The sequence below is a fragment of the Akebia trifoliata genome, unplaced genomic scaffold (genome assembly GCF_017979445.1).
Source record: "Akebia trifoliata isolate Shusen 1 unplaced genomic scaffold, ASM1797944v1 Contig00580, whole genome shotgun sequence".
Taxonomy (NCBI): Eukaryota; Viridiplantae; Streptophyta; class Magnoliopsida; order Ranunculales; family Lardizabalaceae; genus Akebia; species Akebia trifoliata.
The window spans coordinates 22,255-39,441 of NW_028237117.1; the positions used below are offsets into that span (position 1 = coordinate 22,255).

At 34.6% G+C, this 17,187-nt stretch overlaps 1 protein-coding gene and 1 pseudogene across 2 annotated transcripts; one reads left to right on the forward strand and one right to left on the reverse strand.

Annotated features, from left to right (window-relative positions):
• Nucleotides 1–201: 201 nt before the first annotated feature.
• On the forward strand, nt 202–7,817 carry LOC147381309 (DEAD-box ATP-dependent RNA helicase 36-like; annotated as a pseudogene). The gene is made up of 5 exons (XR_015174666.1): nt 202–865; nt 2,945–3,267; nt 4,011–4,213; nt 4,304–4,385; nt 7,322–7,817. The product of XR_015174666.1 is annotated as a DEAD-box ATP-dependent RNA helicase 36-like (transcript).
• Nucleotides 7,818–11,100: 3,283 nt separating this feature from the next.
• Nucleotides 11,101–14,006, reverse strand: LOC147381310 (RAF-like serine/threonine-protein kinase 20). The gene is made up of 6 exons (XM_086430599.1): nt 13,843–14,006; nt 13,441–13,604; nt 13,207–13,354; nt 12,902–13,024; nt 11,846–11,933; nt 11,101–11,559 (listed from the first exon to the last, which is right to left on the reverse strand). The coding sequence occupies exons 2-6, from the start codon at nt 13,482–13,484 to the stop codon at nt 11,360–11,362; spliced, it is 603 nt and encodes a 200-aa protein (XP_086286725.1). The 5' UTR covers nt 13,485–13,604; nt 13,843–14,006; the 3' UTR covers nt 11,101–11,359.
• Between the last annotated feature and the right edge of the window lie 3,181 nt (nt 14,007–17,187).

The following is a 17,187-nucleotide window of genomic DNA, read 5'->3' on the forward strand; positions in this document are numbered from 1 at the left end:
TTCTAACAGTACTTCTTAGAACCTGGATCCAAACACACAACGCTTATTCAACTCCTTCCGACAGTACTTCAGGCAATACTTATTTCCTAAGTACTTTTGGCTCCTGCATCAAAACAGGCTCTAAGAAATCATTATCGTCTTATTGTGAAAACCCCTCATCTTCAAAGCCCTTTTTCAAGAATTATAGGGTAAGCTTTATTTTTATTTTTTTCCAATTGTAATTATTTTTCATCCATTTAATTATTGTTAAAATTTGACAGGAATTTTTCAGTTGCTATCAAGATCTCTCAAAATTTCAGAGGTATAATGGATGAACAAACCCTAGTTGATGAATATTTCCCTCTATTCTCCAAGAAATTCATCGCAAAACCCTTTGAAAACCCTAATCATCTCAAAACCAAAAAAATTGAAAAATCGATCCAAGTTCTCATAGTTTCTCTAATCTTGATCTTTCAAAATGGGCGATTTAGACCTATAAGGAGCTCGGCACGAAGAAACCTACTTAGTTCAATAACATTGCATCCCTCGAATTCTTGAAGGAAATGAATTTCTAAGGTTAGCTCAGACCGGTAGTGGGAAGACAGCTTCATTCGCGCTTCCTGTATTGAACTGGCTTGCCGAAGATCCCTACGGTGTGTTCACGTTGGTCTTGACCCCAACGAGGGAACTCACGTATCAGTTGGCAGAGCAATTTAGGGCACTTGGATTGTGCTTGCATTTACGTTGTGCTGTGGTTGTTGGAGGCATGGATATGATCAACCAGGCGAAGCATTGATGCAACGCCCACATGTTGTGATCGCGACCCTAGGGAGGGTCAAGGTTCTTGAGGAGAATCCGGATATTCCAAGTGTTCTCCAAAACAAAGGTGATTAATTTCTAAATGTTATAGCGATTTTGTGTGGACTATTTTTTATAATGAACTTACGAAATGGATGATTTTATCATAAAGTATTTTGTTTTTACACTATGCTTCACCTTAATTGTTATCTTTTGGTAAAAGTTATGTCGGCATGTCCACAGAGTTATGAAAAAATCCATAACATTTATCGTAGATTGTGAGCTATATCATTTAAATTGTATGTGTGCGCGCGTCATGAGACGGGTTTTGAACCTAGGTCGTGGTATCAACACTTAGTCTTTAGCCAACTTAGTAAACTGGCACCTTTTTTTTCGACCGATTTTTTTTTTTTTTTTTTGTGACAAATACAACATTTATTATGTTTAATTTTCTTGTCAATATATGTATGCATGTATGCTAGATATCTTACCAAATAATCTATTTATGCCTTTATTATCATGCCAAAAATATTACTTTGTTTCGATTTGTTCTAAATATTATTTTATGTCGATTTGTTCTAAATATTATTTTATGTCCATGAATCCTATTTTTTGATTTTTGGTTAATTGGACCCTTTGTACCCATGTTGGATCAAGACGCCGTACTTGGTATGTATGCATCATTTTTTTTTTTCTGATCAGTGTAACCATTGTATTTCAAGAAAAGGTAAAACAATCATACATTGGGACTTGAGATAGGGGTGTCAATGGATAGCCGAAATCCGAATCCGAATCCGAATCCGAATCCGAATTCGAAAAATCGAATATTATCCGAAATTTTCGGATATCGGATTCGGATGTTATTTTAAAATTCGAATGAGTTTCGGATATGAATTCGGATGTTGCTAAATCCGATCTGATAATATTTGCTCCGATATAATATATATATTATGTATTCATGTTTTACAACAAAAGTTTATATATGTATATATAAAGTGCTGTGTATTCATGTTATACAACAAAATATAACTTACACCTTTATCTTCTCTCAAGTCTCAACACGCAAGAACCAGCAACCATGAAAGATTGGTGAGAGTGGGTTTCGACTGTACGAGTTCCATGCCCACCGTCTTCTTCGGCCGGCGAGCATCCAGGTACACATTTTCTCTCTCTCTCTCTCTCTCTCGGTAAAATCCTATTTTTTTTTACTGTACGAGCTCCACCATCGTCTTTTCCGATCGACAAGCTTCTCTCTCTCTCTCACATACACACACACACAATAAAACCCCATTTTATCTGATTTTAAGACTGAAATAGTTGGAAGATTAAAAAAAAATGAAAATCGATTTTTTTTTTTTTTACAGATTGAGAATGATGGTATTTTATAAGATTTTTTTATCGGATCGGATATCTGATTCATTTTTCAAATTCGAATTCGAATGTTTGTTAGTGATATCCGATCGGATTCGAATTCAAATTCGGATATCATTGTCTTTTTTTCGGATTCAAATTCGGATATAGTACTATCCGATTGGATACCTATCCGTCGACAGCCCTAACTAGAGAGGTTGAGTTGACCTACTTGACATAAAGGCACTAATGTTCACAATTATTACTTTATAGCAAGCTTGAGCCACATAATGAAAATTAAGCAAGTCTAGTTACTCTCAGGACATAATAATCTCCCACCTTAACATTAAGTCCCAAAAAACATCCAAAACCCTTGAAGAGTTTGGACCATAGTGATAAAAATGCTTTTATGCGGATATAAAACTTTAGAATTGATGCAAATTGACCCATTTATAGAAATTTGATAGGTTTAGTTGAAAAATACGTATATGCTAATAATATATCAACATGAATGTTGACATACTTCTAAGTATCTCTTTATTTCTTGGGTCAAAATAAATAGAACAATTATTTTAAACTTTCACTACTTGTTTTTGAACTTCTCAATAATTTCTTATAAGTTACATATAAAAATGTCCTTGTTACTAATAGAGATGTTCAGAAGTGAAATACAATTTTCTTTCTTTCTGTTGCTGTGTTCTTCTATTTGTGCAATTTTTACAATGTAACTACAATTTTATTGCAACTACAATAGATAATCTTGAATGTTATTTATTTGATGCATGAAGTTTATTTTTTTTATTTTTATTTGCCTTAGTTTCTAGTTTTGGACGAAGCAGATGGGGTTTTGGATGCTGGTTTTGAGGAGGAATTGAGAGTGATATTTTAGTGCTTGCCCTAAGATCGACAAACGCTTCTGTTTTCTGCAACAATGACAAGTGATCTACAAATGTTGCTTGACCTTTCTGCAAATAAGGCATACTTTTATGAGGCGTACGAGGGATTTAAAACAGTTGAATCTCTCAAACAACAATATGTTTTTGTTCCCAAAAATGTAAAGGGGGTTTACCTCCTTCACATTTTGTCGAAAATGGAGGACATGGGGATTCTCTCAGCCATCATATTTGTTTCCACTTGCAGGTATACATTTTATGTACATAAACTATACATTTTAATTTTACTTGATTTGTCTGCATATTGTATGCTCTTTTTCTTTGTGGTGAATCTGCCTTCAGCAGGTAGTGTGTGGTAACTCATGTTTGTCACACTTGTCGTTGTTTAAACAAGACCCATTATTTCTCTTATCAAACACCACTGAAAGGGTGCCCTATCTATGTTTTGAGTATGAGTACAATTTCTTATAATTTATCAAAAAAAAAAGAAAAAAAAAAGAAAAAGAAAAATGAAGTATAGTTTCTTATAATCTTGCAAAAAGATTTCTTTTTTTCTTTTTTATATTACAAGAAACACAGGTGGTAATAGATTCCTAAATGGAATGCTTTATTGGTAAGTTTAGAGGGCTGGTATTGGTGCCCCGACTTTTACTTATTACATCCCAATTAATAAAAATGAGTCAGTGGTTGAGAAAAATAGTAAAAGTTGGGGTGCCTATAGAAACTCTCTTTCTTTCTGTTTAGATTTCCATTTGTTAGATTTAGGATTTTATATGAGCCTAATCCTAATTGTAAACAACTTAATGTGTTATAAATCTTTGTAATTTTGAAGTAATAACTTGAACCAAACTTTTGTAATATTTGAATGGTGTGTTTTAATCTTTAACTAGGGTGTGATAAATAATTTAAGAAATTGGGTGTAATAAGTAAATGTTGCGGTGCCAATCACAGCTCTCTAATTTTTGACTCATTCTTACAATGTGGAAACAGGAGTTGTCATCTTCTGAGTTTATTATTGGAAGAGCTTGATCAGACAGTCGTTGCATTTCATTCCCACAAGTCCCAGTCTCTGCGGCTTTCTGCGTTACATCGGTTCAAATCGGGCCAAGTTCCTGTATTGCTGGCAACAGATAAGCCAGTTTTGGTTTAGATATTCCAACGGTTGATCTTGTTATTAACTCTGATATTCCAAGGTTATAATTTTTAACGACTATTCCTCCGTAACTTTTGTAATTATGCCAAAAATGTCTGCATGACAAGACTTTATTTCCAATTCATTGCAGGTATCCACGGGACTATGTTCACCGGGTGGGGCATACTGCAAGAACTGGCAGACGAGGCTTGGCTGTGAGCTTTGTTACACAGGTAGTACTTGAGTGATGCTTGCAATTGGTTTTGTATTTGAGTGTTTATATATAAATTAGAAATATGATGTTGTACTTTGTATCATCATATCTACACTTGTGAGATCTACCTTTCTTATGTGACTCAATAGTGTTATGTTTGCACTCTCCATCATCAAGAAATAACTGTCATCTCCAAATGATGTGTAACTTATAATTAATTTTACTATAAATTCGCATGACTAGTCAACTCTCATCTATAATTTCATGTATCACAAGAAGATATTTAGTTGGTTTAATGACCCTCCAATTCAATCTCTTCTACGTTCCCGATCCGTTGGTTCAATCCACTGACTAGACCAATTTGAGAGAGCTGTACCTTCGATCATTGCAAGTAGGTGGTAGGTGTGGTTGGATCAGCCAAAATCCTAGGGATAGAACTCTCTTGTCTCAAGGGCCATACCAAAGACCCTATCCTATCCAATCCGAAGACCGTATAAAATAAATTATGCCACGTGGCACATGCCCTGCTCATAAGGTACATCCATGGTGGGGACCAACTATGTGATCTTCCTTACCATAATTTGACCACAACAGTCACAAACAATGGCTTTTGAGTTTTGAGTCCCAAAACAGAGATATCAAATGTTTCTAATTTAACTTATTCAAAATAGTAACACAAATGAAGAAAATAAGAATCAAAATTATAAATCCATAACTGTAAATCAGTACACCTATGTTTCCAATATTAAATTTTAATCCCAAAACTTACAAATAAAGATTTCCATCGACAAGGAATTAATTGTAAAAGGAAAAAAAAAGAATAAAAAATTACTAAAGGTAAGCAAAAATACTTAAACAAGCCATTAACAGTGCTTTAACAAAAACTAATACAAAATAATATTAGTTTTTTAAAGAGACGAGTCTGTCAACGCGAATATGAGATCCATCAAAGCAAAAGCTTCTATTTATTCTCTTAACCTTCACCATCCTCCGCAGTTCGGTCTTCATTATTGTATGTGCGTTTCTTCTTTTTTCTGTTCTCTTTGCATGGGGGCTACCTCAGCCTCTTTTTATTTTTTTCCTTTTATTGATTAATAAAATTTGAAGCTTAAAAAAACAAAACAAAAAGCAAAGGAGAGAAATCCCCGAATCTCTAGATGTTCTACGGGGTGTTGTCTAAGGTGTTGTAGGACACAATTTTATTTTTCTCAATTACATCCATAAAAAAATATGTGCTCCCTCAAGTTCACGTTTCAGTATACTACTCAAATAATAACAATTTGTCCTCTCCATAATTTTCCTATTAATTTTATTAAAATTTCATCAATTTGTCTCCACCGTGAATTACTGTCTAACACTAGCATTCTAGATCCAAAAGACCTATAATTGTAATATGAACTGGGATTCTAGTAAAGATATCAAATATAATACCGTCATTAATATACGACAGCACCACCATCTTCTTGTTCTTGTCATGTTTTGTTTTTTAACCATCTCAAAATTTTCATCTTTAAATATCTGGGCATTAATCTTTGTATAAATTCTTCTACTCTGGTTCTTCATAGTGGATATCTTAAACAAAGAAAAACTGGATTCGCCGAACACAAATTTCAAATTGCAACACTTGCAATTGGAACAATTGTGCAGAAGTGAAAGGTGGGTTGGAAGGAAGAAATGATAGATGATGAGGAGCCTAACACCACTAAAGTCCCTATTTATAACAGAAATATAGAAAGCTTTCTAAACATAGAAAGTTTTCTTGTTTTCTAGTTCTAATTACTTATTAGAGAATTGGAATTTTGAAGCGGACCCCAAGGAGGAGGTCAAACTGAAATAGTGAGCTCAAGCTTCTTAATCTCCTAGGTATTTGGAGATAACCCCATCCAACTTTTGGTTAATATTTGAAATATTCTCAAGCCGATGGGATGCCCCTTGATTTCAGTCCCTAATTTTTGTAATTTAACTCAGATGTTTTTCGCTTCACCCTAAAAATATAAATATTAATGCACTCAAACTGGAATTTTACATTTTTCAGGCTAAGTTTTGAAAAAGAATAGTTCTAACCTGACTCAAAAAGATGCTCAGCATGCATATATGGGAAACGTGTATCATTAGTTGGAATCTGGATTAATATCATTGGTTGCTCCTGTCAATATTTGTGTACTTGCCACTGGAATGAAAGAATGGGAAGATCCCGTTCTCCCTGCATGCATATATGGGAAACGTGTAATGCAGGGTGGGTAGTGCAGTCGTAACCTTCAGTTGATTGGGGATTCGCCAATGATATCTTTTGTCCAAAAAGACTTAACTGATTGTATAATTCCATCCTCAAAGATGGTTGATGGGTTGGTTGTGAGCATTTTGCATGTGTTCCACAAATAACAACATAGGAGTAGTAGGCAAGACTTGTCTTTGTTCCAACTGATATTATGTCCCAGCTTGCAAAGTTGGTGAAGTCTGTAGTGAATTACCAAGGATATGGGTTCAAAACCCATCTTTGCCACATAATTAAAACAAGTCACACTGGTGACTTTGTCAGCCCCTTATCCGAATGCATCTTAAGAATGGAGCTGATTCTGTATTTCTAGGAGATAAGGCTGTGTAACATCTTTATAGGTTTTAGTGAATTCTAGCTTTACAGGATCCTGAGGTTTTCACTTAATCCTGACTTTATCAAATACAAACAAAAGCTACGAGAAATAAAAGTTGCTTCATGGTTGGCAAGTTGAGAATCATTTATGGGGCAATGGTGAATATGGTTATAGTACTCCCTATGATGAAGTGTGATGATCAAAGTTCGATCTGTTACAATGTATCATGAAATAGTCATTTACGTATCGTGAAGTTGAATGTGGTTTAATTATTTGTAATAATTTATTGTTAAAAAAAAAAAAAAAAACTGATCAATTGCCAATAACTAGTTGATTTTAATATATATTTTCACCCATTTGGCAGGTTTACAAGGCAAAACGTATTGCAACAATGACGATGATGGATGATGGTTTTGAAGAGAAAGCTAAATGCTAGGAAGGCCCAGAAGCTAAAAACATTAGTAGAAAAAGGATTATTGAAGAACAAGATTCCCAAAGGAGTAGACAAGAACAAAGTGATTTAGTATCTCGATTACACACACACACTCGAGAAAGAGAACCTCTGCAAGCAAGTTATATAAGCATCCTTGCCGGGAAACTACTCCAAGATTGACGAGGAAGAAAGTAGGTCAATTATTTGTTACAATATACAGTAGATATGGCTCAAGGTTAGAGTTGAACGACGAGATTAGTTTTGTGTTGCCGTTCCCAACATATGTGGAATAAGGTTAGATGATGATGAATATATATGGTTTTGATTTTTGAGAAATGGCCCTTTATTGTTTTATTTGATACAAAATAACATTTTTTTTTGTGGTAATTAACATTGTAACATCTCATTTTCAAACTAACAATTCCAAACATAGAATGGTATTTTTGTCCTTTATTTTGGGTAAGTTTTTGGACTTTTAACAATGCCCCAAAACTTGTAATATAATGATTACACCATAATTGAACTTATTTTTTAAAGCTTTTATAACAACATTTATTCAGTATAGCAGAATAAATAAATAAATAAAAATAATAATCGAAGGTACCCATTTGAATGTATGTAGTAGTGTACCCAAAACACTGTCATCGCTTCGCATGAACCTTGTTGAGACAGTTTGGAATGACGGTGGGGAATGGAGGAGCATGATTAGTCTAATATACTCCCAAGTCTTTTGGATAGAGGTTTTGTTTAAAATTATAGATATTCAAGGTTTTTTTTTTTTTTTTAACTGAGTTGTTATGCTCTTGATTTTGATCTTTCATGAGAGACTAATATAAAATGATTGAAATGCCCTCTTTTTTCAATTGAAACTTTGCCCCAAAAACACCTTGATTTTCCCCAAAATTATTCCTCTTGGACTACTCAGGTAAAATCTTTTACTCTCATTTTTAACCTAAAGATACTATCTCCTTGAACCTTTAAACCTCAAGAATAACATGGGGTTTTTTTTTTTTTTAATTTTTTGAGGGGGGGGATGAAGATTATAGGTTTTTAGTGGGAATAAAAACAAGGAATATTTCCAAAAAAAGAGGTTGAAGATGATGGGCTGAAGAGAAACTACTTGAAGTTCATTAACTTAAAAGAAAAAGATATCAATAAGAAAAAAAAAAAAAAAGTCATGAGTTTTGTCATGAATTTGATGATAGGGTGTTCAGTTCATTTTAAGTCAAGTCTTTCATGCAAGACCGAAGTCAAGAGGTATGCCATAAGTTTGAGAACACTAGAAAGTAGCAAAATTACTCTTTTAAGCTCTACTTTAAGAGAGTGTCTGTTGGAGTCATTTCTCCGTCTTCGCTCAAATATTTAACATGAATCATCATCTATCATTCACATTAATATGTACGGTATAATCAATATAAGAGATGTTTCTACCAAGATTTTGAAAATCTCGGATGATATATCGGTGGTGGTGGTTTTAATTAGGGGTGCACATGGTTCGGATTGATTTGAATTTTGACAAAATTGAAACCAAACCAAACATGATCGGTTCTACAAATTTGAAACCGAACCAATCCAATCTAATCTTGGTTCGGATCGGTTTTCGGTTCTCATACTTATTGAAGATAGATACCTTCTTCCTCAATCCAAGCATTCTATCTCTTCCAATCTTCAAACCTTAAAAACAAGTAGGACTTTTTTTAAATGTGGACTTTGGGATAATAAAAAAATTAAAAGGAAAAAGAGGAAAGAAATAAAAAATCGAAAATTTTATTTTTTAAATAATTATATAGATATATATATATAGGGTCACGTTCCTAAGACTCATATTGAGACTCACATTGCGACACACCGTTTTGTCTTATATGGGCAAAAATGTTTGGAATGAGCTGATTTTTTGTGAGGATGATCTCTGTGATGAGGGGATCATCCTGGAAAAAAATCATCCCATTCTAAAACTTCTAACCCCATCAAAATTGATTTACAAAAATTGGACGGTCTATAATTTTTCAACAAAAATTGGACGGTCTAGAAGTTTCATAATGAGCTGATTTTTGGCAAGGATGATCTCCTCACCATAGAGATCATCCTCACAAAAAATCAGCCCATTCCAAATATTTTTGCCCATATAAGACAAAACGGTGTGTCGCAATGTGAGTCCCAATATGAGTCTTAGGAACGCTGTTCATATATATATATATATATATATATATATGAACAAAACGGTGTGTCGCAATGTGAGTCCCAATATGAGTCTTAGGAACGCTGTTCATATATAGGTGTGTCGCAATGTGAGTCCCAATATGAGTCTTAGGAACGCTGTTCATATATATATATATATTATATATATATGAACAGCGTTCCTAAGACTCATATTGGGACTCACATTGCGACACACCGTTTTGTCTTATATGGGCAAAAATATTTGGAATGGGCTGATTTTTTGTGAGGATGATCTCTATGGTGAGGAGATCATCCTTGCCAAAAATCAGCTCATTATGAAACTTCTAGACCGTCCAATTTTTGTTGAAAAATTATAGACCGTCCAATTTTTGTAAATCAATTTTGATGGGGTTAGAAGTTTTGGAATGTGATGATTTTTTTCCAGGATGATCCCCTCATCACAGAGATCATCCTCACAAAAAATCAGCTCATTCCAAATATTTTTGCCCATATAAGACAAAACGGTGTGTCGCAATGTGAGTCTCAATATGAGTCTTAGGAACGTGACCCTATATATATATATATATATAATTGGTTCAATTTTCGGATTGGTTCGGTTCTATTATATCCTAATCCGGAACCGAATCAAATTAATCGGATTTTTTTTTTCTTCAATCCGTACCCGAACCGTGGGTGTGTTTAGTCCGAACCAATCCAATCCAAAAGCTTCGGATCCCAGATTTACCCAATCCAATGTGCACCCCTAGTTTTAATCCATTCAACCATGCCTTAGTCTTGAATTTTTGTAGAAAAACTTAGATATTCTTACAAAATTTAATTATTTATGTAAAAAAAATTCTTATCTTGAGTTCAAATTCCGAGTAATTTAAGGTTGAAGATGATTGATTTTGAGGAAGAAATAAAAGAATTTTTTTTTTTTTTAATTTAAAAGAAAATCAGTCAGCGAAAGTTGATTCTACACAAATGAATTTCAACTTGGTTGAACTCAATTGGATTTTGAGTTGACTCTTCCCTTGAGGACTATTGAACTAACTCGTTTAGTCAACTTGCAAGCTTACCGAGTCAATTAAAACTTGTCCAAGTTACGTGGTTCTATTAATGTTTTTTTTCAAGAACAAAATAAATCTAAAGTATTAAATTTGAAATATTTAAAAAATAAAAATAAAAATTTAAGGGTCTTGTTAACGTGTACCCTTAAAGTGCAGAAATACACTTTGAAAATTAAATTTTATACCAAAAATACCCTTAAATTTTTTTTTATATACCAAAATACCCACAAATGCTTATTCCCAAGGTTTAGGGCACATAGGCAAACCATAAATTAAATACCAAAACGGGTATAAGGTCCTGTTGATAAACATTTGGAAAATGTGACTGGCCCAGTAATTTAATTAATTAAATACACCTCTAGCAACAATATTTAAACCAAAAAGTTCTTTGTTGCAAATCGATCTACGAAAGTATATATGTTTATGGACTTAAAATTATATAAAACAGTTGAAAGACAGCAGTTCTTGGCCATTAGGACCAGAAACAAAATCAGATTATATTTCTATGGATAAGATCAAACATACAATGATAATTTTTCTTGAGGTTTTTCATAAACACAAACAGATAATCCGAGAATAATTGTACGGACCCAACTCTTAATACTCACAAATTTCACAGCAAATACCTCTTACAAGAACCAATTTTCCCTACTAATATAATAGGCTCAAACTTGCAAGTTATACACATAAATAATAATAAATATTAATTGGAGTGTGGGAAGTAGGTGTCATCATAATGTCATTTGGTTGCCTGACAACCCTGAGGAGGTTTAGGTTGGCTGGGCGTAGATGCAGTCATTATACGTAAACGACTGGCTATTTCCGTAAATGATGGCCGACCGACAGGATCAGGGGCCCAACACTGCTCCATTAGCGCTTTCCATTCAGTGTCACAGTAGTTTGGCACTGGTGGCCTCAATGTGTTACTTACAATACCTCCTACATGAAGGAAAAAAAATGGGTCCTTGAATAACGAACTCCACAAAGCTTACTTTATAGGAAGGTGAAGATACTGATTTGTAGACAGTAGGAATGGTTTATAATCTATAGCAGACAACACGGCAAATGCTGTTTACTTGTTTGGCTTTTGGGTATGTAAGCCAGACTTGAGGACCAGCTTTTGAAATGGTGGACCACTCAATTGAGCTAAAGATTCAACCTCAAATGTCCAATTCTTACAAAAATACAAAACATAAGAGATGGAAAGAAATGCTCAGGAAAATACCTATAATTGCACCATAATGCATGTTGGCATAAGGCTCCTCGCCAGTGAGAATTTCCCATAACACAATACCGAAAGAGAATACATCAACCTACCAACCAATAAACAAAAACTGGGTATTAATACTTCATGTATCCTTGCCACAAAAGAGGGAAAAAATTTGAACATTAATCAACCCATCCAATTTCATGATTTTAAATTTCTTAGGAAACACTAATTTAAATTTAAAATATTTTCAAAATTTTGCTAGTATGTTATGCTTTGAAGCTTCTAAGGGAGAAGTTTTCTTCTTATTAAACTTCAGCACGGGTCAAGATGGTATTTGGAAATTGGAAAGGAAAATGGAGTGACCTTGAAATTCAATCCGTTTCACACTTTGCTGATGTGTGAAAAATCCATGGTTTTGTGTGCACCTCCACGTCGGCAAAGTGTGACACAGAGTGTTCAATCTATTGGTGTAATCCCTTTCCGATTCGTTGTTTACTCGATTGTTGGAGGTCTATTCGTTGTTTACTCAATTGTTGGAGGTCTACTGCTTTTGTCGGCAAGGAGAGGTTCTTCGGAATTTTATATCTCCGGTCATCTGTTGGGGTTTATGGAAAGAGAGAAATGGGCGCAACTTTGATGGGAAGGAGCAATCGACGGATGAGATCATCTTTAGCATTGTGGGCTTATTGTTTTATTGGTGCAAGCAGTTTCATGAGTTTAGGGGTTTTTGTTTTGAAGATTTCTTATTTAGATGGGATCTTGTAAGCAGAATGTGACGAGCCCTTGTCGGTTGCTGCTTAGTGGTGCTTGCTGTTTTTTTGGTTACTTTTTCCTGTTCTTTCTGGCTTTCCTTCCGTTGCTGTTTTTGCTTTTCTTTGTTCTTCCTGTGGACTTCTTGTCCTTATCTAATAAAATTCTTGGTTATGAAAAAAAAAAAAAAAAAGTGTGAAACGGAGTGTATTTCAAGGTCACTCCAGCATGACTCAATTGGAAAAGTATACAAGAAACATAGATTATCACCAAATCTTAAAAATTACAATATAGAGAAGAAGAAAAAAAGCGATAGTTTACCTTTTCAGAAACCTTGCTACTGCTACCATTCAATAATTCTGGAGCCATCCAAGGTAGGGTTCCTCTCACACCACCGGTTACCAATGTATTTCGCTTTATTTTTGACAAGCCAAAATCACCAACCTGTTTAGAAACATATGGGTTTGTTCTCAATCACTAATTTGTTTTGTATCAAACATGTCCAAGTAAGAAAGAAGAAAGAAGAGATTTATCCTACTATATCAACAGCAACAGAAATGATGAAGAACAAAATCTTATATGAGAACTTTACCAATAAAAAATATAAATAACACCATAACAATCACCTTGCAAATAGGTCGTCGAGGATCCTTCAGGTTTACAAGTAAATTATCACACTTCAAATCGAAATGCACAATATTCTTAGAATGCAAATATTCCATTCCAAAAGCTGCATCCATCGCAATTATGAGCCGCTTGCGACGATCAAGATACCTAACAATTAAATTCATGAAAAATACAAGCCAGAGAACAAAAGTGGAATAATTAATTTTAAAGGAGAACCAGCGAATAAAAATTACCTATCCTTCCGTAGTAAAACATGCCTAAGAGAACCATCCACCATGAACTCAGCTACGGTTGCCAATGTCCCCCCTGGACCATCTTGTACTACACCATAAAATGCCACGACATTTGGATGGTGAAGCTTTGAGAGGATTTCAGCTTCCCGCCAAAATTCAACAGTCTAGGAGGAGAATCATAATTTGTTATCTATTATTGCAATTAAATACTATAAAAAAAAATCCAACCCAACTTAATAGGAAAAATACCATGAAAAAAAAAAAAAGGGGCGGTAAGTATAAAGTCTGACAAGCATGAGGTTTCATTCTTCTTTAACTGGGATGTATAGGGAGTTCTATTATTGCAATTAAATGTGTGATAAATAATACGAATGTAATTAAGAGTCAAGACAGAACTTTCACCAATCTCTCTTGTTCAGATGATCGACCAGTGAAGCAGCTCTTCTTTATTCGCTTAATGGCAACATCTGAGCCCCTCCATTTTCCATGATAAACAGTACCAAATGTACCTGAACCCAATTCCTTCAACTCTTCAAGATCTTCATTTTTTATGATCTGTTAATGGGCATTCAAAAGAACACATGTTAAAGGAGAAACTCCAATATTTGGACGCAAGGATTTGAAAAAACTGCAGTTGAATGGATCAGTAAAGAGAGAATAAACGAGCTTCGGTACAACTTTATTGTAAGTGGGATGAGTCTTCAGACAATCTACTAATTACTGGACACTAGTTGCACTACATTTTCATGGTTTTGTGAGATGCATCTTCATTTTGAAGGATTAAATGGCACTCATTCCAAATGCAGACAGATAGAAAATGGGATATAAAAATTCAATAGCCAATAGCACTGAGGTTAATCTAAACCACTTATTAAGAGAAACGATGGGGCTGTTCATCTGAATGTGCAACCAGATAACACTTATTTGCATCGTTTATCCAAACAATACCCTTGATTTACCAGAAAAAAAAAAACTACAAAATCATGGGCATATTTGGAAAATTCCAAAGAGAACATTCCCACTTTTCTGGTCTTCTACACATTGTCACTGCATCATCCATATTTCTTTCCACATCCAACATATTGCTCTTCTGATTATACTAAGTTAGCATTTCATACTAGTTTTCTTTTTTGCTCATGCTATCCAACATCCTTGATCCATAACACACATCTAATGTTCCCGCAATGTTGTCCACTTTAATCCAAATCAAACATTTTAGGAGAGCAAACAGCCATTTCTATTCTATTGAAATCAAATATCTCATATCTCAAATAATAAAAGTCAAAGATTTCTATAGATCTGCTGTGTGTTTACTTTTTCTTTTTTTTGCATATATATTAATTTACCAGCCAACCAAAACAGAATCTCACTTACAAAGATCAAAAGAAACCATTACGACAATAAGAAATTAATACCTATTGTCTACAGAGTATTGATATCCATTCTCCTTTACTCATCAAAAAACAAAAACAAAAAAAAAAAAAATCCATTTTCTTTCAAAATGGCTTATATGTTTTCCAATAATTTAGTTTCAAAGAGCATAATTTGGTTTGAGAAACCATATTCAATGAGTTTTGTTTTTACTCAGCAATAAATCCAAACACAGAAAAGGGTGGTTTTTAAACAGTGCATGGGCCAAGTAATCATGAAGACAGCAACTTGTGGAATTGTATGACCTAAATCATAGTTTGGGGCTGCTGCTGAGAATCAATGGAAGAAGATTATTATTTTATCCAACTCCTTGGTCGCAATTAAATTGTACCATTTCTTCGAAGTACACACACATGGTGAGACTGATTAAGGAATCTTTGAAGCTATTTGAGGAGGTTTGCTTTCAAAATTGTTGGGGAGAGACTAACCGTGCAACAGTTTCTTTCGAAGTTGGGGCTCCATGCGGGTACTGTACTTTGATGGTCATCTCTTAATTACTCTTTAAATGAGCTGCGTATATTTTTTTTTTACAACTCTAATACTTTATCTACTTGTTTGTACGGTTGTGATTATTAATAAAGGGAGAGCCCCCCCACCCTCCGAAACAAGGCTCACTCAGTTTGGATTGATACATACCCAATGAATAAAATCCATGTAACAAAGACAAGGACAGATGTGTTGGTGGTAGACACTAATCTTCACAAATCTGATAGAGCTACATGTCCATTTAGTTTACTTCCTTAGTAGGGAGTTACCTTTATAGACTACATTAGTTCATGCTAAGTTTATAGTATAGAAAGAACAAATTTAGATAGTCCAATGTACATTAAAAACATGTACACTACATAAATAGGAAAACACTAGCCTCAACCCAAGGTTAAGGCTCTCCATCAAACAGACAGTTGAGATAAGAGGAAAAACACAATTTTCTTAGAGATCAGTTCCTTTCTAGGGATACATTTTTAGAGATACATTTTTCTCGGGAATCCCTAGCGTCTCAACTGGCTGTTTGATGGAGAGCCTCAACCGTGGGCTGAGGTTAGAGAAGTCCATATATATAAGGCCAAATAAAATACTTGAACGAATCAAAGATTTCTTCAGTAAATTTTCTCAGCATGTGTCGAACGATGTAAACTTTTAGAACATGGAACACTCTTTTTTACATAGATTTAGAGCCTCAAAGTCAGGAAAAGAGAAAGAACAGCAACTGTCCAAAATCAACAAGCCTAGGAACAATTCGGAGGATACAAATTTTTGGACAATGCATTAATATGGTCATAAGTGCCACATGAGGGGCTTGTGATCCTCAGGTCCAGACTTGGAATTACAAAACAGATTTAAATGCATTAATCTAGATCACAAATATTATGATTTCAAGGGACCCACCGGATCATCGTGATTTGTCACACCAGAAGTCAGTAGTGGCCACAACTCTCAAGGATTGCACAAAGGGGTTGAGGTCCTTGGGCACTTGGATATTATAAAATAAATACAAAACACTTTTGGTAACTAAGAGTCAAGACTGCAGTTATCAAGTATAGAAGAGTTGCTTACACTCAGCCAAGTCTATGCTCATGCTGCATCTATGTGACATTTCAATCCTTGATCAGTCAACACTTGCATCTACTACATGTCCCCCAAAAAGTAGCTAAATGGATGGAAAAAATTCAACAAAGGCAAGGAAAAATTGAAGTGTACACATTATGGTATGGTAGGACAAGGCATATTAAGGAGCCAAGTAGGGACTTGGTTGTCCTGATTAGTTCCAGACCAAGGTTATCTACTGCATATAATGCATCCACTACTGTGAGTATACCATCAATTGGCATTCACTTGGCTCAGGCTCATATAATGACTCATGACATGCATGCCTACATTGATTATTTGCTTCCTCAAAAAGGATCTCGATTCCTTAGGATGAGTTGGAAAATTTTCATGGATTATCGATTCAGGTGCTTCGGACCACATGACACATGTATTCATTTGTTTTGGTAGACAAAAAGTTTGAATTGCAAACGGATCCCTTTCAACTATCTCTGGGAAAAAGAGTGTTAGTGTTCTTCCAAATTTATCTATCATCTATTCTTCATTTTCCTATTCTCTTAACCGACTTCTCTAGGGCCATCCATCCCTGAATTTGGTAATAAACTCCCCTTCCTCTTGGATCAATCTACAGCCATTGAACTCTTTTGGGGTTTTATTCTGTGCCCACACATCAAGGAATCCAAACATCTTTCTCTAAATTGGGCTCAGAGCAGTTGACTAAAAGGAAGAAAATTTTGCAACAGACAGAACCAGATCCTATGGATGCTTTTA

Excerpts from the sequence above, each read along its gene's own strand:
- LOC147381310 (XM_086430599.1), bottom strand. The coding sequence starts at position 13,484 with ATGGTGGATGGTTCTCTTAGGCATGTTTTACTACGGAAGGATAG. Across the intron at positions 11,934-12,901 it reads GTAGCAAGGTTTCTGAAAAG|GTTGATGTATTCTCTTTCGG; the intron begins GTAAACTATCGC and ends ATTGGTTGGTAG. Across the intron at positions 11,560-11,845 it reads GCATTATGGTGCAATTATAG|GAGGTATTGTAAGTAACACA; the intron begins GTATTTTCCTGA and ends TCCTTCATGTAG.